The following is a 27,556-nucleotide window of genomic DNA, read 5'->3' as shown; positions in this document are numbered from 1 at the left end:
CCATTAAAACATAATCAGATTTCTCACTACCGCCCCGCAATTGCTTTCTTATCTTGAACATAAACTAGAACAGGATGCCTTTCTGGACAGCATGCCTTAGTACACGAAAAGGACCTCTGAAACCTGGGGCTGTAAAAACTAAGGAGAGTGAAGGGACAAGGGCACTACATCATGGATATAAAAGAATCGATGATATAAAAGACGGTTGCACTGTTATTCTAATCAGTAATAATAATAATAATAACAACAACAACAACAATAATAGCAGTGGGTGAGGATGGCTCTGCATTCAACTAGGGGAACAACACGGTGGTCCCATGGTCTCAGCCCGGATCCCTTCACTCTGAAGGAGTAGCCAGGATGCTGTCTGGGCGCTACTGAGGGGGATAAACTGAAACGCACAGCCCTCGGGACCGCTGACCTTCGGAACTGGTCCCCTCGCATCAACCCGGCTCTCAACAGCTCTACTAGCGGCCACCACTGCCCCAAGTTCTCTCTCCCTAAAGCCCTCAAACGGTGCTGGGGCGCCGCCTTCCCCCCCCCCCGCCCCGGCACTCACCTCTAAAGTTTTCACCAAGATCTTCATGTACATCTCAGAGATGCCCAAAGACACCCCGAAGGCCGAAGGCAGGAGGATGAGGCAGATCACCAGCGTCAGCCAGGTGGAAAGGATCTTCCCGGCCAGCTCTGCGCCCTCCATGGCTCGGCGCACCCTCTCCGAAGGAGTCCACGGGAGACAGCTGTCCCTGTCCCCAGGCAGTGGGGCAGCAGCTCCGGGAGCGGAGGCGCGGAGCCGGGCTCCGGAGAGTCAGAGCCGCCGCCTCCTGGCACTCACCTCTGCGGGGAAAGAAAAAAAAGGAAGGAAAAAACTTTCAGAACGACGGCAATTTCCTTCCTTCCCTTTCGGGCTCCTCCCGGCCCGGCCGGTTAACTCTTTCTCCGCTGGAGGCCCAGGCCAGCGCCGAAGCCACAGCAGCGGGCACAGACCTGGTCGTGCCGGCCAGAGGACGGGAGCTGGGGGGTGAGCGAAGTGACACGGCGGCGCGGGCAGGACAGAGCAGTCGGGAACGCGCCCCACCCTGGTGCCTAATTTCCTCTGGGTGGCGATTACGACGACTCAACGGCTGACTCACAGAGGCCCTCCCGGAGGCCCTCCCCGAGCGCGGATCCCTGCGGGCGCACCGCACCACTGCACACCGGCCACTTCCACAGCCGTGTGGAACGGGTCCCAGGCCGAGCACCGTGCCGGGGGCAGGCTGCGCTTCCGCTCCCGGCGCCCTATTTCTGCGCCCTGCCCGCGCCCCACCTCCCCCGCCACCCAACGGGGAGCTTCCAGGCGGGAATCTGCACCGCCAGCGCCGCAGCCTCCCGGGAGGCCTCCCTTCTTCCCCGCGCCCCGCCTCCCCCAGCACGCCTAGCCAAGGTCCTTTAGGGAGCAGAGTTTTCTGCAAAATGTTCGCAGTTCTTCACCTCCAGAATGAACTACTGACGCACCCGGGGCTCTTGAGAAGGTCACGTTTGTGTGGTTGTAAAACAACCTCTTTAGAAGAGCTTTCAAGAAGAGGGAAAGGCACAGAGCGCCGCTGAGCCGCGGTTTGCGCCGCTTTTGCAGGTCTCCCACGCCTCCCTGCCCTCTCCCCTGAGCGGCTGTGCGGCTCTCTCCTGCTCCCCGGGAGAGGGGAAAGCTCTCTCCACGAGTCTTCTACTCCACTCAGCCGCCATCTCCCTGGCACAGGAATCCTTGGGCTGGGGGTCCCTCTCTTCCTGGGGGAAGATTCCAACCAGTTTGCCCAACCGTTCACCCAACACCCTGAGCGCACAGAAACTGCAGAAAAATGCCAGGCCGGCTCAAATCTTCACCACGCTGACGCGCGCCTCCTGGGCGTTCAGTTCCCCTCCGCACAGCCGCCTTGCTAGCCCTTACTGGAACAATGAAGGGCAAAACCCTATGTGGCTCTTTGCTTCACTGCAGCTCATGTCTCTTGGGGACCTACTCTGTTTTTAAGAACGAACCTGAGACGGGATGCCCAGACTGTAGGAGACAGAAAATCAGGCTGCCCAGGGCTTCCAGATCATTACCGAATGAGACCAAACTCTCCTACAGACGGGTCTCTTTCAGGTGTTATTTCAAGCTGGAAAAACTGGGAGGGCAAGCGAACTGAATTGAAGCAGTATTGATAGCAAATACTGTAAAGAGAGCTGCCCCTGCCTAGGGTGTGGAGGAAGTGGGGTGCAGAAAGATGCAGAGAAGCCCCAAACCAAAGAATGTAAATGTTTGCCCTCTGCACCTTCTGCCAGGTGTGTATCACAACCTCCTCCCCAGCTAAGAAAGAAAAAAAAAAATTATGATTTGGTCATGAGAACCAAGTTATGAATGAAGTTTTAGGGGCTTGGCTTCTCTGTATGTTCTGCCAGTTTTCAAAAACAAGGAAGACACAATTGCCAAAATCTGTCCAGAGTCCTTGCTGAAAATAAACATATATTTAGCATAAAATCTCAAAGATTCTGGGGTGGGTGCCTGCGTGGCTCAGTCGATTGAGCATCAGACTTGGGCTCAGGTCATGATCTCATGGTTAGTGAGTTCAAGCCCCATATGGGGGGGGGGGGGAGCTCTGTGCTGACAGCTCAGAACCTGGAGCCTGCCTCCCATTCTGTGTGTATGTCTCTCTCTCTCTCTCTCTCTGCCTCTACCCCACTCATAGTGTGTGTGTGTGTGTGTGTGTGTGTGTGTGTGTGTGAAAAATATATTCTATTAACTCATTTACAAAGATTCTATTAACTCATTTAACACTCCAGGCAAAATCCTTACTTTCCTTATATTTCCTCCAAGGAAGGTGACTAAGGAATGCTGAATGTTTATACCAAAGTTTACCCAACAAAGTCCCAGTGCAGGCAACTCAGTGTAAGGACGGCTTTTTCTACCCAGCCGCACACAGGTGCTGACTGCCTTCAATCCCTAATAATTTCCGCTGCTCATGACCAAATTCCATGAACTGGTTTGGGTTTTTTGTTCTTGGTTGTTTGTTTTTTTTTTTCACTATTGTGGAGGAATTACTGTCCCCCAACGGCATGGTCGAATGATAATAACATAGGATTTGTAGTTTTAGGTTGAGTGCCCTTCTGTGTTTCCACTTTCTCATCAGTAACATGGATCATTTTTAGGGTCAAACAGGATTATGAGCCTAAAACTACTTTTTTAACAACAAAGCTCTGTGCAGAGATCAGATGGCAAGTTGGTGCAAGTGCAAAAGCTCTCCATTGTTTTCTTGCCTAAAACACACAAGAGCCAAGATAGGCTCGCCTTTGCAAGTGAAGAGGAGAAGGAGAGAAAGGAAGAATGGGTGAATGGTTCCAACGTTCCCTTTCACTCCCTTCCTTGCACTCACCTCACCTCTCCCCTCTCCTGCAGCCCTTGAGTCGCTTTCAATCAAACCTAAGTAGGACCCTCCTCCCTTTCATGCATTTAGGACTCCTTCACTTACTCCATTCGTTTCCTGAGCCTGCCTTAACAAATGATCACAGACTTAGTGACTTAAAACAATAAAAATTTATTTTCTCAGTCTTGGAGGCCAGAAGTCTGAAGCTAAGGTGTCTGAAGGGCCAAGCTCCTTCCACTGGCTCTAGGAGATGATCTTTCCTCATTTCCTCTAGCTTCTGGTGGCTCCCAGCGTTTGCTGGTTTGTGGCAGCACGACTACACTCATAGCCTCTGTCTACACATGGCCTTCTTCCTAAATCTCTTCTTGCCTTCTCCTCTGTGATAAAGACACTTGTCATCCTGGATTTAGGACCCCACCCTAATCCAGGGTGATCTCATCTCGAGATACTTCATGTAATTCTACTCAATCGGCAAAGACCTTCTTTCTAAATAAGGTCACATTCACAGGTTAGGACTTGGGTATGTCTTTGGGGAGGCTACACTTCATGACACTTATCATCTCTGTAAACTGGGGATAATGACATCCATTTGGAGAGGTTGGTATTGGGATTTGAGATTGTATTTTTAAAATTTAGCTGATAGTAAAATGCTCAATAATGAGGTTTTTCAGGACAATCCTATTTTTCACCTTTTGTCCTGGCACATATTTTAATAATGCTTCCTCTTACTCTCAAAAATATCCTGGCTTGAATGGTAAATCACATGGTTTCCTTTACATAATTTCTAAGAGCCTTCCCAGTTCTAAAATATTAGATTCTTTGACAAAAATCACTGTCGTGTCCATGCTTGACCCCTTGTCAACAACGGAGGCCAAATGAAATTGTGCTGGTGGATGAAGAAAAGGGATTACCATCTCATTCAGATTTTCTCACCTGTTAATGTGGGTAGAAATCCCTGGGGCTCTTGTTAAAATGTAGGTTCTTAGTCAGTCGGGTTGGGATGGGGCCTGAGATGCTGCATTTCAGTGTGTTCCTAGGTGATGCTAATGTTGTTGGCCTCAGACCACACTTGAGTGGCAAGCCCTTAGAGTATGGACAAAGGATGAGTTTCACATTTGACAGATAATAAAAGATTGCAAGGGTTCAGGTAGGTCTTTGGGATCCAACACAAAAAAGAATTGATTCTGGGGCACCTGTGTGGCTCAGTCGGTTGAGCATCCAACTCTTGACTTCAGCTCTGGTCATGATCCCAGGGTCAGCTCTCTCTCTCTCTCTCTCTCTCTCTCTCTCTCTCTCTCTCTCAAATAAAATTTAAAAATACATATACATTAAAGAAAAAAAAGAATTGATTCTGAAGAGCTGGCCCTTATCTAAGAACTCCTTTTGTGATTTTGCATCTTCTTTATACCCTTGCTTTGACAGCAAATGGATAATGTGAACAGAGGAGTTTATGCTAAAAACTTTGACCAATTGTCAATACTCTCATGAATAGATGCCTACAGCAAATAAGATGCCATAGTTGAAGCCAAATGATGAACATTGATTTAATATAAGAGGTAGGGTAGAACAGAGAAATCTGGGGATGAAGCAGATTGCTGAAGCATTTTATTAAACAAACAAGTTTCGTGTTTCTCATCTCCAGTCTTAGTATGAGACTTCTCTTTTCTCAGATTTCACACCTTTCTTGGGCCTTCATCATCTCCTGCCTTGATTCATGTATTTGCTTTATTGTCCCACTGTAAACTGTTTCCTGTCAGGGATCTTTTCCTTCTTCTGTATTACTCCCTACCCTCTGTTATCCACTCCTCCACCTGCACAGAATTTGACTTCATGCCACACTGTTAGTCAATGCCAGCAGTGTGACCCTAATGGTCACAAAGTTCAAATATCTTTGGCTAGTTCTTGAAGCACTCTAACTCTAACTCCCATTATGTTCTAACAAAACTTTCTCATCTTCCTCTGGTGTCTGCAGGGTTGCTTCTTCTCTGGGTCTTTGATCACATCACAGTTCCCCCTCCCTGTGCCCCCCACCAATATCCCTGTCCAACTCCCACCCCACACCCCTCTTCTGATCTCTCATCCAAATCCCTCACTTCATAGGTTAGGGATCCAACATGCGGATCCCACCAGTTGCTGAGTATTCTATTGCAATTATGCATTTCAAAACTGGGGAAATAGCCACAGGATGGATTTGAGGACTTATTGGGCTCACTGTTTGATGGACCTGCCCTAAAACTCCATCATTCACCTGACCTCCATAAACTCCTACTTTCACTGATAAACCAAAGTGATGTTCTAGGTCTCCAGGAGTTAGTGTCAATTCAGAAACAGCCTCCAGTATTCCCTGGGAGTCTGATTACTTCCCTTTTTTTCAATGGACAATCACCCTGATAAATGGCCATAGGTCTTTTGGGGGAAGACAGATGAACAGTTTAACACTTGTCAGTCTTTAAGGGGACTCAGTCTCCCCTTCTTTGAAGTGATTCAGGGTCTGTAATCTGGCTCAAATTGAGGAATTCATTGAGGGACTAAGATTATCTCTCTGTGACTCAAAGTAGACTTCTATTGACTAAACCTAGAACATCTTCCACTTCTACAGAATACAAGTGAGAATCCAGTAGAAAGCCCATCTGGTTTTTGGGGGTTTTTTTTTGTTTTGTTTTTTTGTTTTGTTTTTTTTTTTTTTGGTCAACTGGTCAACACCAGAGGTTTACTAGATTCAAACTATTCTGATAACTACTCTGATTTTGCTCCCACTATAGTCATCATACCATCTGTGGCAATTAAGAGCAGCCACTTGGCCCCTGTGTTCCTAGTGTCCCATGATCCCCATTACACTTACGGACCCCAGTTCCCACTGTAAATTCTAACCTACAGAGAAAAGCAACCACCAACCTCTTTGAGAATGCTGGGGACCCCTTTCACAAATTTATTTCTCCCAGTTGAAGTGAGGGGTACATCTTTGGATCTTCCTAAGATGAGTGACCTTACATGACAAATCTGCTCTAACATTCCAATCTCCCTAAGCCTTTGGATACTTTCCTCATACTATACCAAGGTAGTTCTGCCTTTTCAACTTCTTTCATGGAGACCATCTTTGGATTCATGTTTCAAGCCACCAATCATACTGTTAGAGTCCTTTCTGACCCCTTGAGCTGAAACACCAAATCTGTAATTTCTGCTTAGCGGGCTCATTTCAATAGATTTCACCTGATCCATACTCTTATATTCCTTCCTTATATTCCTTATATAAATATAAATTCCTTATATTTATATTCCTTCCGCCATACTCTTACACCCTTAATAGCCATTCCCACACATCGTCCACAGATTTCTGCCTATCTAAGTTTTAAAACTCATGAAGTTCTTTTGGAGTACAGCACATTTCCTCATGGCGTATACTTTGTACTTTACCTTTCAGGGCTGCTAAGACTTGAGTGTAGTTACAGGTCTAGAAGCCAAGAGTGATGGAGAGTCATCATTGTCTTTCAAGGCAAGTACCTCAGGGGAGGCCATTACAGGTCCTTCAGGCAAAGGAGGGCTGAGTTCTTTGGGCAGAGGTAGAAAACTGCTTCCTCTGGCAAAGATGACTCAGCAGAATTTAAGGGCTCAATGTCTCCTAGCTTTGTCAAATATGCCCATATATCCACTTGTCAGTTTTCAGGACCCTCTTTGTTCCCAATCATTGCCATAGCTTTCATGTTGCAATTCAGTCACTCACAGAATGAGGCTCTAGGTTTGCTTTTCAGACATATTGGCCCATGGGTCAGAAGGTTAGGGTTCCTTTCAGGGCACATACAGAAGAAGCTGTCAGGTCATCTATTTGGAGTGCCACCCAAGAATTTGAAACCCTAAGCTCACCCTTTTCTTTCCCTACTACTCAAGTATAGTTAGGAACAAATACCAACCTCATAATATTCCTTAGTTTAACTAAAATGATCGAAAATAGTAAATATAGGGTCACCCAAAATCTTGCCTTCTATTAATATTGATTAGGAATATCCCATGGCCATATTTTGCATGTCTCCTACCATATCTTGAGGTGGACCACCAGTGTCCTCTTTATCCCTGAAAATAGAGGCATTGGTGCATTTAAATCTAATCAGATTAGAAAAACTACTCCAGAAACTCATCCTTAAGATTCTGAATGAGTAAGTCGTGGGAATAAAAGGCATGGCATAGGAATATAGTCAATGATATTGTAATAGCCTTGTGTGGTGACAGATGATAGTTACACTTGTGGTGAGCCACAGCATAATGTATAGACTTGTCAAATCACTATGTTATACACCTGAAATTAATGTAACATTGTGAGTCAACTCTACTCAAATTAAAAAAAAAAATTTAAATACCATCAATCACACTTATGTGAAAATAAGGGGAAAAAGGAAAACTAATGCCTTACTATTACCATAAAAATAGTTGTGACTTCATGTACCCCTGACAGCCTCTCAAGGACCTCCAGGAGTCCCTGGGCTATGCTTTGCAAACTACTGAAGTATACACAAGTATTTGTCCAACAAAAAAAAATAATAGTGCATGGAGGTACATTATTTATGGCAGAGTTGCCTAATACCTCATGCCTCATTTTTATTTATGTGAATTAAATTATATGACTAAAAAATGAAAAGAGAAAAAAATGAAATAATGGCCATTCCACTCAGGTAGCATTTTGAGATAGGGAGCATAAATCTTTTCCTTCTCAAGGTGTCAGTTCCCGGATGGGGGATGAGGGTCTCTCAAAGTGTGAACATTTCCCTTGCTGGGTATGATTCTAGTGTTAAAAACTAGAATGCACATTCTTCAAACTGCTTAGCCCTAAAAGCCAAGCAATTACTTCATCTGTGCTCAGTCCAAGGAACAATGAATCTATTCCAATATTGGAAGGAAAACTGACATGGTAAGAGGTAGTCTCTCAGTTTCCATGATGGAGAATTTCTAGTGAACTCTTCAAGGATGATTTTGACATACTCAGCTTCTTTTCTTTTTTCTTTTTTAAATGTTTATTTATTTATTTTGAGAGAGAGGGAGAGCACATATGAGAGAGAGGGGCAGAGGGAGAGAGGGAGAGAGAGAATCCCAAGCAGCATCTGCCCTGTTAGCCCAGAGCCTGATGTGGGGCTTCATCCCATGAACTGTGAGATCATGATCTGAGCCAAAATCAAGAGCTGGACACTTAGCTGACTGAGCCACCCAGGTGCCCCTCAACTTTTTCTTTTGTGGGTGGGCTAAGAAACTAACTCTTGGATCTAGAATGTGGCCCCACAGATTATAATCTACAATCTGATTGGGAACCACTATCATAGGACCTGATAGCTGAACCTACTATGTTTAGTCTCCAAATGTAGGAGCAACAACTAGTAGTTAAAATTTTTCATGCCATGGAAAACTGTTATGATATAGTGATATACTCAATGAACGTTTGCTAAATTGAACAGAATGTCCCAAAAGGGCAAGAATGTAGCTTCAAGGAGTATGTACATAGGGAGAAGGGAAGTCTCTGCCTAAAAAGTCCAAGCTCCCCTTTTCCCAAGCCATTTATTCATTGATTTTATGTAAATTAGCCATCAGAAATTACAGCGCCTTTATAAGACCCATTCAATGCTTTTTTAGAAAATTTGAATTGATAATCCACGTATTAAAATATTCACACTAAAATTAAAATTTCTAGACTCCTATAATCAGGCAACACTGAGCATGCTTCCTATAGGGCAGAACCTCTCCATCTTCATCCCTCTCATGGTCTTTTGTCATAGAATGCCATTGATGTGTTTCTTATAGTAGAACAATGACTTGTACTTTGTACCTAGGGACTTAGCAAAATTTTTCTTAACCTCAGCCTATTTCTTCATTTTCATTACCTACCCAGCCTCTTCCAGTAGGTATTTGAATTTGAAAGTAGATAAACCTCAGTTAGCCCAGTTAGTCAGAATTTCTTCCACAGGGAATTTTATTACCCCATTGCTAGCAAAGCTTTAGAGTTTCAGTACTCCTAAGAGCTGGATATCATGAAGAAATAACTTTCTTTTTATTTTCTTTTTCTTTCCTTCTTTTGTTATTTCCTTCCCTCTTAAATTGTTATTTCCTTCCCTCTTAAATTGTTGTTGTTATTGTTGTTGTTGTTGTTCAAAGATTAGAGATCTTTGTTCAAGATTAGAGAAGGAGAGGGTCACCTGGGTGGCTCAGCTGGTTAAGTGTTGACTTCGGCTCAGGTCATGATCTTGCTGTTTGTGGGTTCAAGCCCCGCATCAGGCTCAGCACTGACAGTTCAGAGCCTGGAGCCTGCTTTGGATTCTGTGTCTCCCTCTCTCTCCGCCCCTCCCCAACTTGGGCTCTGTGTCTCTCTCTCTCAAAAATAAATAAACATTAAAAATACATTTTTTTAATTAAAAAAGAAAAAGATTAGAGAAGGACTTTGATGGTCAAGTGCCCTGTGTCCCCAAGAGACAGAAGACCCCACTCTAGAATCTGGCCAACATTTTTATTATCTTCCAATTTTATTCTCTTTTGTCATCATCTTTCTTCCTTTCCCCAGAAATTTAGGGAGAGATGATGACAAAGGAGTATAAAATTGGGGGATAATAAACATTTTGGCAAAAGTTCCCATTAAGGAACTGGTCACTTAGGGAAGATCTTCTTCCTCAGGCAGCTGTAATCAATTTATACCCAGTAATATCCACATTTACATAATTTACCAATATTCCAGGGGCACCTGGGTGGTTCATTCGGCTAAGCATCTGACTCTTGATTTCAGCTCAGGTCATGATCTCACGGTTTCATGAGTTTGAGCTGCGCACTGGGCTCTGCACACTGACCTTGAGGAGCCTGTTTGGGATTCTCTGTCTTTTTCCCTCTCTGCCCCTCTCCTTCTCACACTCTCTCTGTCTCTCTCTCAAAAACATTTTTTTTTTTACCAATATTCCCAAAATATTTCCCCAATTTTGGAAGAATCATGACATTATTATAATAACCAGTAAAACCTTTAAAAGATTTTGTTTATTTTTCTTTAACAGATTTTAAAAATTGACTTTATATTAAAAATTTCTGGATAATAGCAACAATTTGATGAGATGCTAATACTACATCTAGCCATCTGAACTTACCTGAGAGTAAGTAAAATCCTCATCTCTCTGGTGAAGTATTATACCATATCTGCACACACACGTGCACATACATAGTTGCATGTACACAGGTCTTGGTGGTTTGGTGAGTATAGGCATGATTTCATGATTTACCGTTCTCTGATGACATAGGGACTGAAATTCATTCATGACTGGAAAACTTGTCATGGAGATTGATTTTCTGTCTTTTGTCCTTAAAATATTCACATTTCAGGGAAAATTAAGAACTTACAGATAAAAATTTTCAAAGACCAAATGCAGTTCTAAATTATAGATTTGGACAAGTGGTAATAAGTAGAAACTGGTATTTTAAATATTATTTAGATGCATACCTTCCCTTTTCTAGGGCAGAATAAAAATAAGTAGATTAGCAGTTAAGAAGAACAGTCAAATTTATCCCAGGATTAGTCCTAGAGTCTTTCATTCTGCAAGTTCATAAGTTAAAAACGTTTTCAAATCATGAGAGTTGCCTTTAATTAATGGCTTGCTGTCACCGCCCTATAATATATAGTGCTAAAGTTCACTTCTGCATTTTGAGCAGAAAGCAACTAGCTGACAACAATTAAAAAGAAAATAATTTGCTGACTAATTAGTAGCTTCAAATGTACTCTGACCTCTTAAAAATAAAATCTCTTCAACTATTGTGATGACTGTTATAACACACTCCTGTTATTTATAATGCTTCACCCATTTCTCTTTATTTGTCTCCTCCTGGTGTCTCCTCCCTGAAGTTGGAGGAAAACCACTCTTGTCATCAAAACAGAGTTTAGTTGAGCAAAGCTTAAAATGAGGTAATGATGCCAAGCACATTCCAGTGTGATTTCTATGCTTCAATTATTTCCACCATTCTTTTTTATTTTAACAAATGAAAACTTTTTTTGTTTTACTTACTTTAAAGCTACCAGGTATTGCTTTCACTAGAAAATGACTAACAGTGTTTTGGGCAGGACCTCAACATCAATGCAAAGAAAACTCGTTAACCCAACCTTGTCCGTGAGTAAGTCAGGTGAAGACAATCATCCCTCCGGTTCCTCTCAGAATGGGGTTCCTGGAACCACAGGGACACAGACATAGTCTGGGGGATTCATAAGTCTTCTGTGAGTAAGTAGTGACCATCTACTCTTTCAATTCAGTATTTCTTAACTTAGAGCATACAAACACATTAGAGATCTGAGAATACTCTGGTTTGAGCATCCCAGGAAGATGGTGATATGGTTCTGAATCTGATGAACTTAAATCTGTAGGAAATGTTCTTTCTTTGGAACCACGAAAATCCCAGCCTATGGCTCTGTTTCTAAAGACCTTAAAAAACAGATGGTTCATCTACACGTTTGTGTTGAATGAAGTAAGGAAAACATCAGCTTCTTCACTGTTGACTAAAGTCTCAGCCTCAAACTCTCCTATTGACCTCCCTTTACAAAAGTATGTTGGGGGCATTTTCTTGGTGACTCCTACCTGGAAAATACCATGACCCAATCTCCCCAGCACTCCTAAAGCCAAATGCAAATGACTCCACAGCAGAGATTTTGCAAGATTGCCTAGGAATGAACTACCCTGAGGAGGCAGGTTCTTCCCGTAAAATTCCTCTGGGATTAGAGACGGTGAAACAGAATATCAAAAATGGGGACTCACAACTACCTTAGTGTAATCATCTCCACTTGAGATAGCTAAAATAGCCCTTGGGTTTAAGATCTAAAACTTGGTTTAGTCAAGCTTTTGTGGCCGATTCATAATAATCAAATTCAGAGGAGACTGAGTTATGAATCATGGTGCTTAATACCATATATATGGTGCTGTATATATTTTCCTAGTAGCCAGAACATCTTCAAAATATAGTACCTCCTCCTTCACTCTGTCAAAGGGATGAAAGGCAAAATTCACAAGCAAAAGAAATGAGAGCAGGAGAGTTGTAGTTAGTGTCGAGGGTTCTTTCATCCATGACCCAATTCTACCCGGACTCTCATCTTCTTTAAATGGGTTTTTTGATCATCAGTGAGGTCATGGTTCCTTTTGGGTTAGTCATATTCTGGTGGTTCTTCTGGGAAATGTACTCTAGTCACTTTCATGGGTGTTTCCCACATCTCTTCCACAACACATTTGCCAGTTTTTTCTGATTTTTTTTTTTTTTTGCTACAAATGACTCATTATGCATAGTTGCATTCATCCTCTTAAATAAGTAATCCTTAAGAAATAAAGAAATTAAAAGTGATGAGCAATAAATGTATAAATAATAAATGTATACCTTATTTTAATTCTCAATGGATGTTCTTATTTCCAAATTCTGGTGATCCGGGGATATCTTACTCCATTCTCTATATAATGACTTTTTTTAGTAACTCCTAATGAAAAAGTCCATTCATTCAATAAGTAAATATAGAGGACATACTATTTGTAAGCCAGATATTGTGATAATCTCAGAGGTTTAAAGAAAAATAAAATTGTCCAGTGCATGTGAAGAAATTAACTAAGAGGGTTCATAAATACAGAATAATCTAGACTGAATCCACTTTTACCCCTTCTAATCCATTTTCCACTATGCTATTTGAGCAGTCATTTTGAAAGTAAGCATCAGCGTGTTTTAGCTTATTTGGTCTTACAGCCATGTATAAGATATCAACAATCCAGCATAGATTGGGTTTTCCAAGCCCAGTCCTATTCCTCATTACTCTCTTCTAGTAGAGGTAAGGACCCTGGGTTCTTTGCACTAATGCAAGAGCTCTGGAGCTCTGCAAGCAATTCTTAAATAATCCCACATCTGCCTCCCCAAGGATAAGCCTCCTTTGCTGTATGTAGCAGGAACCGTAGGCATAAATAAAGCCAAGAAACATTTCCCACCACAGAAGCAACTGAGTCCCAGTGTAGTAATAATTCAAGCTGTGAAAATTAACAAAAGGAAACCTCACTAAAATAGAGTCAGGAGGCCAGAAGGGGGAGCTCTCATGCTGTGACACTCAACATCAATTAACTCAAGAATTGCCAATTAATTAGCTATAGACCCCCAACAGAGGAACCGTCAACAGGAGAGAATCATCAGTTATAGGCCCCAACAGGAAAAGATGTACTTTGCATCTCCGACATAGAAATCAACCTACCCCAGCCACTCATCCGGATGAGAAACCATCATCATCCTGAACTCTTGCTTTTCTCCAACGGACTTTCATTCAGAACCACCCCTCCCAACATCCTCCTTCTTCTCCACAAAATAACATTTCTCTCTTTTGTTTGTTGGACTTGCCTATGGTTTTTGCTGTAGCTTGTTTGCCCCAAATTTCAATCCTCTGCTATTCCCAAATAAACCCATTTTTGCTGGTAAAATAAAGGTTCTAACTTTAAGGTCAACAAAGCATGTACAACTATTTACAATCCAAACATGGCATTGATTAAGACTTAATGTCCAAAACATCTCCATTCCTATTTTCCTTTCAGGTTTCTCCTAAAAACAAAGCGTAAGCACTTGCTTTACGTTTGTGTAATTAAAGAGTCTATTTACAATTGACTCAAAATAAGATTGCAAAATGTATTCTAATTTTCTCTCTCAGCTGAGGTAACGCTTTCCTCAGGTTTCAGTCCTGTCTTCCACACCTGGTGTTCCTTTCCACCCCTTCCTCCCTGGCGGTGTTTAGGTCCTTAAACAGACATTTCCTGATCCCAACACTAGGGGAGGTTAGGTACCTTAATTATCCTTGCTTCTAGCTTTCTATCTTTCTACAAAGTATTTATCAGCATTATGTAATTATGTCATCACATAAGAGATTATGTCTTTAATGTTTTTGTCTCACATTAGATTATAAATTCCATTAAGGCAGGCACTGACTAGCCTGATTTAAAGTACATATTCACGAGTTGTGAATTCATGAATATGAGGAAGGTATAAGGCCAGGATTCCTGTCTTCTAAGAATTTAGAATAATATTGAGGGGAAAAAATCCAAGAAACACCTACTATATCCAGAAGTTAAAAAAATTAAAAACCAGGGGCTCCTGGGTGGCTCAGTCGGTTAAGCAGCCATCTCTTGATTTTGGCTCAGGTCATGATCTCACCATTTGTGGGTTCAACTCTAAATCTCTATTCATATGAAGCTCACATTCTAACAAAATAATTGATGTTGGTTAGAAAAATTCCATAGGAGTAAAAATAACTTTGTACAATGGTGAAGGATTTAAGGAGAAAGTGGAACTCTAATAGGCGAGATGCAGATTTGTAGAAAAGAAAGAAGGAATGAAAGGGACTGTTATGGCTTGAATGCTTGTGTCCCCCCCCCCTCCCCCATTCATATTTTAAAATCCTAAGCCCCAGGTGATGGTTGTAAGAGGTGGGGCCTTTGGATGCTAATTAAGTCATGAGAGCAAAGCCCTCAAGATTGGACTTAGCGCCCTTGTAAAAGAGACCCCAGAAAGTCAACTGCCATTGAGGCTACTATGAGAAGCCTTCATCAAACACCAAATATGCCAGCACCATGATCTTGGACTTTCTAGCCTCCAGAACTGTGAACAATAAGTGTTTGCTGTGAATAGACCACTTAGTTCATGATATTTTTGTTGGAGCAGCCCAAAGAGACAAAGACAGGGCTATAAGAAAGTAAAATTCAGTAGAGAAAGCATGATTTTAGTGGGGAGTGGGGAAAAGGCTTAGGGCAGTGGAAGATTAGGTGGATCAGACAGTGATTTAGCAGCAAAGCAATCTGCTATTTTAGGAAATGCATTAATTTGCTTCAGCTGCCTTAACAAAGTACCACAAACTGGGTGACTTAACAGAAAGTCGTTGTCTCACAGTTCTGGAGGCTGAAGTCCACGCTCGGGAGGGCAGGAATGGATTTCTGAGGGCTGGGAGGAAGAATCTGCTTCTTTCCTCTCTCCTAGCTTCTTATGGTTTGCCTGCAGTCTGGCATTCCTTGGCTTGTAGACACATCACAACATCTCTGCCCTCATGTTCACATGGTGTTCTCCCCACATGCACATCTGTCTCTTTACACGGCGGTCTCATTACAAGAATACCAGTCATACTGGAGTAGGGGGCCACCCTATGACGTAAGCAATGTCCTTACCTCTAAAAGTTGGTAATAAAAGCATTTACAATCTTCTGTAAAGTAGTGGTTTACAACCCTAACAGCTATCATAACTACATTTTTCAGAAATGACAATAGCTGGGCCCTACCAGCCTTCCTAGCATTTTCGGAGGATTTTCCAAAGTCTAATGGCCTTATATGTGAGGGTACCTCTTCTCTCTCAATCACCTCTTCATTTTTTTTTGGTCTAGTAAGACGGGTATAGCACTGGGAATCAGGACCCCAAAGTTCCGGTTCCGACTCTGCTTCAGATTAGTATTTACAGTTCGTTGCAGCATTATTAATTAATAGTTAAGATATGGAAATAACCTAATTATCCATCAAAGGGTGATTGGATAAAGAAAATGTGAAATGTATAGGAATATTATTCACCTTTTTAAAAAGGAGGAAATCCTGCCATTTGTGACAACATGGACGAAACTGAAAAACACCATGGCAAGTGAGATAAGCCAGACATAGAAAGACAAATATTTCATGATCTAAATAATCATAATCATAGAGACACAGAGTACAATGGTGATTGACAGGGGTTAGGGAGTGGAGAAAATGGGGAGATGTTGATCAAAGAGTACAAACTTATAGTTATTCAAGCTGAGTAAGGTCTGTGGATCTAACATACAGCACAGTGACTATAGTTAATAATGCTGTATTGTATACTTCAAAATTTGCTAAGAAGGTAAATCCTAACTTTTCTCACCACACACACGAGAAAGGTAACTATGCGGGGTGATGGACATGTTAACCAGCCTGATTGTGGTGATCATTTCACAAAGTGTACAGATATCAAAACATCAAGTTATATACCTTAAATATATACAATATCTTTCTGTCAATTATACTCCAATAAAGCTAAAAAGAGAATGAATCTAAATAAATATTAACCATAAAAAATAGTTTGTAGAAAATAACTACTTATGAATTTGGATGATTTGATTAATTGCTCTGGGTTTTTAGTTTCTGCATCAATAAAATGAGAAGGGACTAAATAATCTCTGAAGTTCCCTTTAATACTTGTATTATTTGATGCCTGCAACCAAGGAGAACATTTAGTAAATCTGCATAAAATAAATAAGGTGAAGTGCTTTAGAACATGCCAGCCCAAAATATACTGCTTTAGCATATTGATTATTTTGAGCTGAAGATATCTGAAAAACAGCAGAGGCAGAAAGAGCTCTCGAACCTACTCTTTCTACCAAAAAATAGGTCATAAAATTTCTCATGAGAGGGGCGCCTGGGTGGCTCGGTTGAGCGTCAAACTTTTTTTTTTTTTTTTACTTTTTTTTATTTGAGCATTCAACTCTTTTTTTTTTTAAGTTTTATTTATTTATTAGAGATGGAGAGAGCACAAGTGCAGCAGGGGCAGAGAGAGAGACAGAGGGAGAGACAGAATCGGAAGCAGGCTCCAAGCTGTCAGCACGGAGCCCAACACAGGGCTCGAACTCACAAACCGTGATTATGACCTGAGCTGAAGTCAGACGCTTAACCTACTGAGCCACTCAGGCACCCCTGAGCGTTCAACTCTTAATTGGAGTGTCCAACTCTCACCCTGGGGTTATGATCCCAGGGTAGTGGATTGAGCCCATGTCAGGCTCCACACTGCTTAGGATTTGCTCTCTCTCTTCCTCACTCCCTCTCCCCCATTCATGCTCTTGCTATCTCTCACTCTAAAATTTAAAAAAAAAAATTTTTTTTTTTTTAATTTCTCATGGGAAAAAGGGCCTCCTTGACCAGGAAGAGAAGGAACTTTTTTCATTGATTTTTCTCCATTGTTTTTCTATTTTCTATTTCATTTATTGCTCTAGTTTTTATTATTTCATTCTTTCTACTAGCTTTGGGTTTAGTGTGTTCTTCTTTCTCTACTTCTTTAAGTTGTGAATTATGTTGTTGATTTCAGATCCTTCTTGTCTTTTAATGTAAGTATTTATAGCTATAAATTTCCCCCTTAGCACTATTTTCAATGTGACCCATAGTGATGTTATGTCATGTTTTCATTTTCTTTTTCTTAACACTGATTTATTGTTTGAGAGACAGAGAGAGACAGAGCACGAGCAGGGGAGGGGCAGAGAGAGAGGGAGACACAGAATCTGAAGCAGGATCCATACTCTGAGCTGTCAGCACAGAGCCCGACGCGGGGCTCGAACTCACGGACCGCGAGATCGTGACCTGGCTGAAGTCAGACTGAACCACCCAGTCGCCCCTCATTTTTTTTTAAATGTTTATTGGGGGGGGAGGGGCAGAGAGAGAGGGAGAGAATCCCAAGCAGGATCCCCATAGCCAGCACACAGCCTGACACAGGGCTTCATCCCACGAACCTGTGAGACCATGACCTGAGCCAAAATCAAGAGTCAGACACTTAACTGACAGAGCCATCCAGGCAGCCGCATGTTTTCATTGTCATCTCTAAGTATTTTCTAATTTCCCTTGTGATATCTTTCGCTGATTCATTGATTGTTTAAAAGCATGCTGTTTAATTTCCATAATTTTGTGAATTTTCGAGTTTTCCTTCTGTTATGGATGTCTCTAACTGCATCCCACTGTGGTTGGAGAAGATACTTTGTCTGGTACTTACCTTTTTAAATCTCTTGATTTTTAAGTGTGGCCTAACACATGGTCTTTCCTGGAAAATGTCCCGTGTGCACCTGAGCAGAATGTGCACACTGTAGTTACTGGGTGAAGCATTCTGTACATGTCTGTTAGATCTACTTGGTTTATTGTGTGGTTTAAATCCTCTATTACCTCACTTATCTTTCATCTGGCTGTTTCATCCATTATTGTGAGAGGGTGTTGAAGTCTCCAGCTATTATTGTAGAACTGTCGATTTTTCGGCAGTTAATTTCTTGAATTAAAAAATTCAACTCTATCCGATTTTGCTTCTTGTGTTTTGCTGGTCTGTCATTGGGTATGTAAACATTTATAATTGTTATATCTTCCTGCTGTGTTGAATTTCAATTCATATATGGGATTCTTCCTTGACTGTTGTAAACTTTTTTGATTTAAAGTCTATTTTGTCTGGTATTTATACAGCCACCCCTGCTCTCTTTTGGTAGCTATTTGCATCGAATATCTTTTTTCCCTCCTAGCTCCTGCAAGCTGTGTGTAAGCTGCTCCAGGAACATATGTCTATCTGGCTACTATGGGGCTGGGAATGGGACAGGGTAGCTGCCACTGTGTTAAGAGCAGAAATTGACCGATTACCCCAGGTAGATGCTATCAGAACTGAATTAAATTGTAGGACATCTGGCTGGTATCAGAGAATTGCCTGATATGTGGAAAATCCACACATCTGGTAACAAAAGCATTACATATCAATAGTGAGAGTAAATGAGAAACACACAGGATGAGTGTATTTTACCTATCCATGTGAGTGTTATGGGTTGAATTTTGTCCCCCAAATTCATGTGTTAAAGTCCTAAGCTCCAGTATCTCAAAATGTGACTATATTTTGCAATAGGGAATTTAAAGAGGTAATTAAGGTTAAATGGGGTCATCAGGATAGACCTTAATCTAATATGAAAGGGAAATTTAAATGCAGACACACACAGAGGAAGGACCAGGTGAAGACGCAGGGAGAGGGTGGCCATCTGCAAACCAAGGAGAGAGGCCTCAGATGAAACCAATCTTACCAATACCTTGATCTTAGACTTCCAGCCTCCAGAATTGTGAGGAAATATATTTCTGTGTTTAAGCCACCAAGTCTAGTATTTTTTTCTGGCAGGCCCTAACAAACTAGCACTATAAGCACAGACCATTTTGAAAATTTGGGAAACGGTCATAGAAAATAGCACAATTATGGCAAAATTCTTTGAGTCTATCAATAAAACTCAACAATATATTGTAAGCTAATAACAGTCTATACTTGCATGTGATTAAAACTTTTTTCTGATATATTGTTTAGATATTTTATAATTCAATTTCCATATTGTACTGTATTCTATGTAGTGACTTTATCTAATGAAAATTTAGTGTAGGGGGTGCCTGAGTGGCTCAGCCTGTTAAGCGTCTGACTTCAACTCAGGTCATGATCTCACAGTTCATGGGTTTGAGCCCTGGGTCGAGCTCTGCGCTGACAGCTCAGAGCCTGGAGCCTGCTTCGGGTCTCTCTCTTCTGCCTCTCCCCACCTCTCAAAAATAAATAAACATAAAAAATTTTTAAACAAAGAAAAGAAAATTTAGTGTATATTCAGAATGGAATATTATTCAGCCATAAAAAGCAAATGAAGTTCCACCACTTGCAGCAATATGGATTAATCTTGAGGGCATTATGCTAAGCAAAATAAGTCAGACAGAGAAAGATAAATGCCATCTGATCTCACTTTTTTGAGCACCTAGAAACGTTGAGCTCATAGAAACAGAAAATAGAATGGTGGTTGCTGGGCCTGGGCAGTGGGGGAAATGGGGCGATGTCAGTCAAAGGGTACAAACTTTCACAGTTATAAGATGAATAAGTTCTGGGAATCTCATGTATGACATCATGACTATAGTTAACAATACTGTATTAAATACTTGAGATTTGCTAAGAGAGAAGATCTTAAATGTTCTCACCACACACACATACAAAAGTCAAATATGTGAGGTTATGGATGTGTTAATTAACTTTATTGTGGTAATAATTTTACAATATACATGTACATGAAATCACATTATATACCTTAAATTTATACAATTATATTTTCGATTATACTTCAGTAAAGCTGGGGACAAAAAGAATGACTTTGTTTTGACCTGTAAATGGTCAACATGAATATTTACATTGGATCACTGATGGGAATTTTAAAATAAAAAAGATTGGGGTGCCTGGGGCACCCCAGTGACTCGACTGGATAAATGACCAACTCTTGATCTCAGCTCAGGTCATGATCTCACAGTTCGTGAGTTCGAGCCCTGCATCAGGCTCTGTGCTGACAGTGCAGAGCCTGCTTGGGATTCTATCTCTCCCTCTGCCCCTCCTCCACTCACACTGTCTCTCTCTCAAAATAAATAAATAAAAAACTTAAAAAAAAAGATTGGGGTGCTTGGGTGGCTGGTTGGTTAAGTGTCCAACTCTTGATTTTGGCTCAGGTCATAATCTCATGGTTCATGGATCGAGCCCCACGTTGGGCTCTGCATTGATAGCTTGGAGCCTGCTTGGGATTCTCTCTTTCCTCTCTCTTTCTGCCCCCTGTCCCTTGCACACATTTGTGTGTGCGTGCATGCTCTCTTTCTCTCTCTCTCAAAATAAATAAATAAACATTTTTTTTAATAAAATAAAAAACACTGGCACAAATTGAAAATGGGATCTTTATGGCTCAGGAAGACCTTCATGGGTGACATGAGAAGGTAAGCACTCTGTCCATTTGGATCCTGAGAAGTAGACACAAAGACAAGGTTAGATGTTCAAGAGCCACATTGGGGGAAATATCTGTGAATGATAGGGGAAAGGTGAGTAAGGAGGGAGAGGCTTCACAATGTCATGCATGTCTGGCACCTGGAAAAGGGTAAAGGGAAGGAAGGAGAGTTGTAGAGGAGTCTCAGACTACAAGGCAAGCTAAAAAAAATCTCCACCAGGCTGATGGAGACTCTTTGAGCAAGTCCCCTGATAAAGGAATGTGGTTTCTCATAAGGATGGGCCTTCATTAGTACCTCCATCATGTGCACTGACTGTCTGGGAGCAGCCGGGGGGGGGGGGGGGAGGGTGGCCACAGCTCTCATAGAAGCTGCAGGTGAAGGTTTTCAGCCAACTGTGTCCCCCAGTAGGTTCCCTGGAAGACCTGAGTGGAGCATATCCATGGCCATACACACTCAATTTCCTTTGAAGAAACTATAATTGGTGATAGGCTGTTAAGATAATTTATATTATCTTAGGTACCTGGGTGGCTCAGTCAGTTAAGCATCTGACTCTTGGTTTTAGCTCAGGTCATGATCTTACAGTTCATGAGTTTGAGCCCCACATCGGGCTCCACGTTGACAGAGTGAGCCTGCTTGGGATTCTCTCTCTCTCCTTCTCTCTTGCCCTTCCCCTGATCATTCTGTCTCCCTCTCTCTCTCTCTTTCTGTCTCTCTCTCTCTCTCTCTCAAAATAAACTTTTTTTAAAAAGATAAACTTGTATCTTCCTTTATGATACTCATTTATTTTCAGGCATATTTATTCAAAATTTGGCCCTCGTCATAATTGCAATCATTGCTTTCTATATTCTTGTTATGATCCTTTTTTTTGTTATGATACTTTTTATGGGAAAAAATAGATATATAAAAATGCGAATAAAGAGGTAAAAAAAAAAAAGCATGGTTTTTCCTTGAAATGATTTGAGTTTGCATTAACCAACCTCTTTTAAATGCCACAACTATTGCTTCTCGGCCTTTTGGCTTAGATCAAGTGTAGTATCTGTTCTTACAGGTTTAATAAAATGTTGCAACTATTTTTTCTCTACATTTTGTTTATTGAGACACACTAATTAAAAGGCACAAACAGAGGGCATGTTTACGTGGACATTATAACAAAACATATACATTAAAAGTGTAGGAATGTGTTGCCTTCCTGCTAAACAGAATGTTCCTAAGCTTTTATATGTACAGAAGTTGTACAACTTAATGTCCTAAAGTATAAAAGATAATTTATAAAGTTATTTTACACTAAGTACTATTTTATTTTTTACTATGTAGTTCAACCCCCTCAAACTGTTTTGTATAATGACACACAGATATCTGTCCATGATGTAGGAAGTCTGCCTCAGATGTAAGGTGTTTGATGCTTGAACTGACACAGTGGGGTATAAACTGAAGTCATCCAATTTGATAGTCAGTCCTGCCAACATTCTGCAAGATTAATACAACTAAATTCCATTTCCTTTAACTGCAAGACTAAAAAGGCGGGGGGAAACCCCAAAAACATATTGTAACTTAAAAAAAATCACAGCATCTTGGTTTTAGGAACTTTTTTTTTTAACACAATGCTTTAAAAACATTAATGTGTGGCTTAATGGTGTAAAGAGTATCTGTTTCCCTAACTTTTGGTTTCTACTTTACATACAGAGATAAAACATCCTGCTAAGAAATAAAAAGCACATGTCTTAACGTGCAGAATCATTCCTGGGTTCCTACAGGGAGTACAGATAAATGCCTCCCTGAAAACACCACCAAGCTGATACAAGTGTTTTTTCAAAGAAAAAAAAAAGTGATGTCCATGTTTACAAAGTTGAACAAATCTGCACAATACTTGATTAAGAAATGGAAGGAGAAATTAAAAAAAAAAGATACATTCTGCTTGTTCTGAAGGGGCATACTACCTAGTCCCAGCTGGTGGTTAGAATACAAACTGTATACAATTTAATATAAGACATAAACTGCAGTGAGCAACTAACACATCTTTCCCTATCATAGCATCAACAGGTTCTAATTGGGAAAGAGAGGGGAGGGGCATATCACATCCTGGTGCCTCCAGCATCTTCCAATTTAAAGCAATATATTTTGGCTGTTCTAAAGTACTTCTTGGCCCCTGAATAAGAGTCCCATGGCCTCTGTTTGTTAGGGGTCTGCCTGTTCGCACACTTGACTTATCCACTGTCAGTTGAGGCCTTTTCTTACTAAAACAAAATTTGTATATTTTGGTTGTTGTTTTGTTTTTTTTTTAAGTCAACTACAATGCTATGTTCTATCAGGATTAATATACTGAGTGATGTTTACATCTCCAAATATCAGGTCACGATCTCTATTATATGTTGAAAGTAGAATCATACATTATTATACGCTTTGCATATCAGAGCTGGTATCACCTTTCCCATAAAGAATGCTGCCTGAAATTAACATATTCTCAAAGGTAAAATGCATATTCTCCGAAATGCATTTTATTATGACAATGCATGTATTTACTCATAAAAACAATAAACACAGACAATTCTACACTAGCTCTCACAAATTCTAAATTTGTGGATTTAGGACTTCAGGTTAAAATCAGCCATCCAGCCATCCACCTTGTATGGGGAGAAGAGTTCTGCTAGTGTTTAGAATAAAATGATTTCTTGGGATTAGAAACAGTAATGCTTTTTTTTTAAATTTTGAAATGGGTTTTGCTTTTTTATGATTGGTTTTAATTCTGGCATTTCATCTTGCCAGCTACTATCCTGTTTAAGCAATGCTGTCAGCTAAAAGGAATTTCTGATTAAACTAAAGTGGTCCAGTGATAAATTACATACACACCCTACTTTGAATAATCCCAGCCAAATTGGAGAAAAATGCTGCTACACTATTATTAACTAATGTAATGAAATATCCCCATTTCATGGTTTACTTTTTAAAAATTTTTTAATGTTTATTTATTTTTGAGAGAGGGAGAGACAGAGCACAAGCAGGGGAGGGGCAGAGAGAGAGGAGGAGACACAGAATCCAAAGCAGGCTCCAGGCTCTGAGCTGTCAGCACAGAGCCCAACGCAGAGTTTGAACTCAGGAACCGTGAGATCATGACCTGAGCTGAAGTCAGACGCTTAACCGACTGAGCCACCCAGGTGTCCCCATAGTTTACTCTTTGCTTTAATAAATTAAAAGTAAGTTGCTGGTAAATATTTACTTTAACCCCTTTTTTTAAATTTTATAATGCTGTCTATCAAGGTGGTGATGTGGGTAAGGCTTGGGGTAAGAAAGGCATGCCCTCTACGGGCCTCACTGCTATATTGAGAGGGCCAGCTAACGTCACAGGTGTTGGCAGTTTCACTGGAGACATGATCGTGACAGGGTGGGCTATATTCACTGGAGCAGTGACAAAGGTGAGAAGGTTGACTGGGGTAGTGAATGTTAAAGGAGAGGTCATGGATAATGGGCTGGTTATAGTTACAGGGTGCCCTCTGTTCGTTGGGCTGGTTATGGTAACTGCACTTGAAACATTTACTGGATGCTTCATGCTCGTTGCTGCTGCCACTGTGATTGGGTTTGACATCGCCCCAGGTGACACGCAGGACATTACATTGAATGGAGCAGTGAGAGTCACAGGTGTCATAGCAGCCACGGAGGTCAGGCACGGGTTGGCAGCTTCTTGCTTGCTTGCTTTGACAGCTTCTTCCCCCAGTTTCAGTGTCCCCACCTGCTTCCCCGGTCATCTATCGCATGTTGTTGTTGCCGCTGCTGCTGCTTCTGGCTGCCGGTCTCCACTCATGCATGCATGTTCTACTGACGCCTTGTTCACATGTATTACAGCTGATACCTTGGCTCTGCCCGTGTGTCTTTAAGTGGCTGGCGATGTATGCTGCACTCAGAAGCTTCCCACAGACGTTACACCGTACCTTGCCTTCGTGGCGCCCCGTGTGTGTCCGCAGTCTGTCTTTGGTGGCCAAGGCAACAGGGCACGTCTCGAGAAGGCTTTCCCACAGACACTGCCAGTATGGGGTTTGGTGCTGCCTCCTTCATGAGACCTCACATGAGAAGTCATCGGCCCTTTCTCTTGAAGCGCTGATTGCAAACAGGACACTCGAAGGGCTTTTGGTCCGAATGGAAGAGCCTGTGTTGGTTGGAGGTGGTACACATCCCGGAAGGCCTTCCCACACATCTGGCAGGCATGGTTCTTGGCAGGCTTACTGGGTTTCTTGACGGCCGGGGCCACGGCCATAGCTGTGCTCCTGGCACTGCCGCTGGGGTTGGTGCCCGAGGAAGACGCAGTGACTATTGATAGGATGCCAGCAATGGTAGAGACCAACGAAGTTCTGCTGCTGTCCCCGGCGATGGTGGAGATGAGGGGAACCACCGTAGTGGGAGTTTTCTTTGACCGGGACACCAGCTTGATCCCTGTGTGGCAGGACTCGTGGTACCTCGGATGATAGCTGTGCCTGAAAGCTTTACTGCAGTCAGTGCACACAAATGAAGTTTGGGGTGTTTCTTTTTTAATCCTGATGGCATCCTTTCATGTTTCTGGTGCCACTTGAGGTTTCTGAGTTATGGAGATTGGAAGCAATGGTTTCTGATCGGGGGCTCTGCAGCAGGGCTCTGGAGGGGCAGCAAGCCGTTCTGTGCTGCCTGCTCGTGGCGATGGGAGGCTTCATGGGCTGCCATTTTACAATTTCAGATGTCTGTGGCAGCATAAAGTATTTTTACAGAATTGTTGAAGCTCACTCTCACACACGGGTCACACCAGGTCTCTGCTTCTTGAGTGAAATGCTGTAGAATGCCTCGACCACCACGGGAATCACTTTCTCAGGATTCTTAGGATCCCCACATTTCTACGTGAAGCCTTCTCTTTTTTTATATAGAATTTTTTTAAATGTTTATTTTTGAGAGAGAGAGAGAGAGAGAGCAAGAGCGGAAGAGGGACAAAGGATCTGAAGCGGGCTCTGTGCCGAGAGGCACGAGCCCGATGTGGGGCTCAAACTCACGAACCCTGAGATCATGAGCTGAGCCCAAGTAAGACATTCAACCGACTGAGCCACCCAGGCGTCCCATTACATGAAGTCTTCTAACAGGGGAACTGGGTTTCCCCAACTTGTTCTCTGAGGAAGAGACAGAGTAAAATAACAACCATCGACTGCCTTCAGTTAAGTGATTAAAAAAAAAAAAGAACTTCTGGGTAGACTTTTGACTAGTATCATCAAACCAAAGCTTTAATTTTATCTCCCATCTCTTTCAACTTTTTTTTTTTAAGTTTATTTATTCATTTTTGAGAGGGACAGAGAGAGTGAGCAGGGGAGGGGCAGAGAGAGAGGGAGAGAGATGATCTCAAGCAGGCTCTGCACTGTCAGCGTGGAGCCCAACGTGGGGCTTGAACTCATGAAACATGAGATTGTGACCTGACCTGCAACGTAGAATCAGATGCTTAACCAACTGAGCCACCCAGGCGCCACCCCGCCCCCAACATCTTTTTCAACTTTAAGGCTTTTTTTTTTTTAATTTTTTTAACGTTTATTTATTTTTGAGACAGAGAGAGACGGAGCATGAGTAGGGGAGGGGCAGAGAGAGAGGGAGACACAGAATCCGAAACAGGCTCCAGGCTCCGAGCTGTCAGCACCGAGCCCGATGCGGGGCTCGAACTCATGGACCATGAGATCGTGACCTGAGCCGAAGCCGGAAGCTCAACGGACTGAGCCACCCAGGCGCCCCTTTAAGGCTTTTTTAATCCTGCGCAAGCTTTCCTTTTTCTGGGGTTGGCGAAAAATAAAACAGAAATGCTATTTCATCACCCAGGGTGGTAGGATGTAGCAACGTGAAATCTCCAGTGCCAGAGGGCACAAAAAATTGTACTGAAACAAATTAGCATCAGTGAGTCACACTTTGAATGTCTTGTTAGTAGAATCCATCAAACATCTTAACAGCTGTGGCTTTTGCTTTCCACCAGGTTATCTGGAAAGCAAGCAGGTATTAAATTGTTTTAAAATATAAATTCAATAGTATGCTCTAGGAAAAAAAACAAGAGAATTTAACACTCCCATTTCTCCAGGAAAATCTACTTAAGACTGAAGCTGAGTGAGTCTATTCATACCTTTCCATAGAAAAGACTGAAATAGTCTCTTTACCCATTCAGCTATCATGGGTTCTAAATTATTTTTCCAACAATTTTCACTGCACACATCGCCAAGCCCAGGATCAAATATTAGCTTTCACACTTCTCCAGCAGGTGGAAAAAAAGATTTTAATTGCTGGAAAAAATTAAATAATAGAAAACCTAATTAATGAGTTGATCAATAAATGCTTGGCACGTGTTTAATCCAGGAAAAGAATTAACACAAGTATTCCAAAAGATTGTTCATCTAGCTTTCCAAAAATAAGTTATAGGTTTTTCTTTTACATAAAGATCTCAAAAATATGGAACGCTTCTCGAATTTGCGTGTTATCCTTGCGCAGAGGGCATGCTAATCTTCTCTGTATCATTCCAATTTTAGTATATGTGCTGCCGGAGTGAGCCCTACAACTATTTAATAGAGATGAATATTATTGGATCCCAATTTCAGTAAGCAAGTACATCCCTCTGAAGCATCAAGTCTCTAACATGATTCTAATAGAGCAGCTGAACTGCTTTTCTTATACTGTTATCTTCTATATTCT

The 27,556-nt window shown here is 41.7% G+C and overlaps 1 protein-coding gene, 1 non-coding gene and 2 pseudogenes across 4 annotated transcripts in view; 1 reads left to right on the top strand and 3 right to left on the bottom strand.

Annotated features, from left to right (window-relative positions):
- GPAT3 (glycerol-3-phosphate acyltransferase 3) overlaps positions 1-840 on the bottom strand; it is a 64,808-nt gene extending 63,968 nt beyond the window's left edge. For all 3 annotated transcript variants that reach the window (XM_047090457.1, XM_047090458.1, XM_047090459.1), the window contains exon 1: positions 560-840. In XM_047090457.1, the coding sequence (XP_046946413.1) occupies positions 560-700 (141 nt within the window). In that variant the 5' untranslated portion in view covers positions 701-840. The remainder of the gene's footprint in view (positions 1-559) is intronic.
- A 21,044-nt stretch (positions 841-21,884) lies between these two features.
- On the top strand, positions 21,885-21,991 carry LOC124521485 (uncharacterized; annotated as a pseudogene).
- Positions 21,992-24,137: 2,146 nt separating this feature from the next.
- On the bottom strand, positions 24,138-25,573 carry LOC124520087 (vascular endothelial zinc finger 1-like; annotated as a pseudogene).
- Positions 25,574-27,310: 1,737 nt separating this feature from the next.
- Positions 27,311-27,417, bottom strand: LOC124521369 (U6 spliceosomal RNA). The gene has a single exon (XR_006964468.1). It is a non-coding gene; the product is annotated as a U6 spliceosomal RNA (small nuclear RNA).
- Between the last annotated feature and the right edge of the window lie 139 nt (positions 27,418-27,556).

This window comes from Lynx rufus, unplaced genomic scaffold (assembly GCF_022079265.1).
Source record: "Lynx rufus isolate CCGP_SWC_20201006 ecotype Redwood Valley unplaced genomic scaffold, mLynRuf1.p SCAF_3, whole genome shotgun sequence".
Taxonomy (NCBI): Eukaryota; Metazoa; Chordata; class Mammalia; order Carnivora; family Felidae; genus Lynx; species Lynx rufus.
Note: the sequence above shows the minus strand (reverse complement) of the source record. Positions and strands in the feature narration are given on the sequence as shown.